Here is a 1,536-nt window from a genome sequence, read left to right as displayed (position 1 = left end):
GGCCGGGGGGCATTCAGCCAGTGCTCTGACCTGGTGAGACACACGCAGACGCGCAGCAGCAAAAGCCTGTATGTCTGCAGTGACTGTGGCAAGAGTTTCACCAAGAAGTCCAACCTCAACAGGTACTGCCACACCCACACCATCAAGGAGACCTTTGCTTGCAACCTCTGCTGCAAGGCCTTCACTGACAGCTCAACACTCACCCGTCACATACAGACCCACACTGGTGAGAAGCCCTTTCCCTGTGACAAGTGCAGTAAGAGCTTCAGTAACAGGTCAAACCTCACCCGGCACTGCCGCACCCACACTGGGGAGACACCCTATGTCTGTGAGACTGTGGGAAGAGTTTCACCCAGAAATCAGACCTCACCGAGCATCGCCGAACCCACACTGGAGAGAGACCCTTTGCCTGTGACAAGTGCAGCAAGAGCTTCACCACCAAGGCCAACCTCACCCAGCACCACCACACCCACACTGGGAAGAGATCCTATGTCTGTGACAAGTGCAACAAGAGCTTCACTCAGAGGTCCATACTCACCCAGGACTGCCGCACCCACACTGGTGAGAGACCCTATGTCTGTGACACCTGCAGCAGGAGCTTTACCACCAAGGCCAACCTCACCCAACACCAACACACCCACCCTGGCAAGAGACCCTATGTCTGTGACAAGTGCAGCAAGAGCTTCAGTCGGAGGTCCACACTCACCCAGCCCCGCCACACCCACACTGGGGAGAAGCTATACGTCTGTGGTGGCTGCAGTGAGAGCTTCACCAGAAAGTCCCACCTCACCCGGCACATGCACACCCACAGTGGTGGGAAGCCCTTTGCATGAGACATCTGCAGCAAGAGCTTCAGCCACAGCTCCTACCACACCCAGCACATGTGCACCCACACCAGGGAGCAGCCTGTGCTGGGGGACACAAATACACCGACCTCAGGGTTTTTGGGTGAACAGGACACCCCTGAGAGTCTGACTGAACAGAAATTGCCTCTTTTCCACCCAGATTCCTCAGAGGCTGGGGGCTCCAGCAGCAGCAAATGCCTTCCTCCCCCACCCCAAACACCTCTTAGTGAGAATGAGAAGAATTCTAGTGATGAGGTGGCACAGCCGGTGACCCCACCAAAGCTGGGCTGAGCTTTGTCAGGCTAGAGCTCATTTTCCCCCAACCCTTTAGTTTTCCCATACATTGCCTAGTTGTAATGGGAAAATGATAAATCTAATAAAATACTGTATTTTTATTATTGTTTTGACATTACTTCCTAGGCTGATCCAATACGTGGGGCATTTCTTCCCTGGGCTGAGGTGCAGAGCCATGTGCCCAGTTGCAGGGAGGGTCTTGTGGGGTCTTGGACGGCCTGCAATGTCTGCAGGGTTCTCTGGAGTGTCTTGACAGTCTTGGTTGGGGGGTACTCATAGAATCCTGGGGGGACTCAGGGGCTCAGGGCACTACTCAGTGAGTAAGTGGAACTATGGGCAGGTAACAGATGAAGGACCTCACCGTGTACTAGATTTCAGCCCTACCCTGGGGATTTTG

General features: G+C 54.4%; 1 protein-coding gene across 1 annotated transcript in view; it reads left to right on the top strand.

Moving 5' to 3' along the window:
• The window catches only part of LOC103780460 (zinc finger protein 135-like), a gene marked incomplete at its 5' end in the record, with an annotated part of 1,978 nt that extends 1,145 nt beyond the window's left edge, over positions 1 to 833 (top strand). Inside the window, 2 exon segments of the mRNA XM_008948146.1 lie at positions 81 to 328; positions 331 to 833. Of these exon segments, the coding sequence (XP_008946394.1) occupies positions 81 to 328; positions 331 to 833 (751 nt within the window).
• Positions 834 to 1,536: the final 703 nt, after the last annotated feature.

The sequence above is a fragment of the Merops nubicus genome, unplaced genomic scaffold (genome assembly GCF_000691845.1).
Source record: "Merops nubicus isolate BGI_N331 unplaced genomic scaffold, ASM69184v1 scaffold13219, whole genome shotgun sequence".
Lineage (NCBI taxonomy): Eukaryota > Metazoa > Chordata > Aves > Coraciiformes > Meropidae > Merops > Merops nubicus.
Note: the sequence above shows the minus strand (reverse complement) of the source record. Positions and strands in the feature narration are given on the sequence as shown.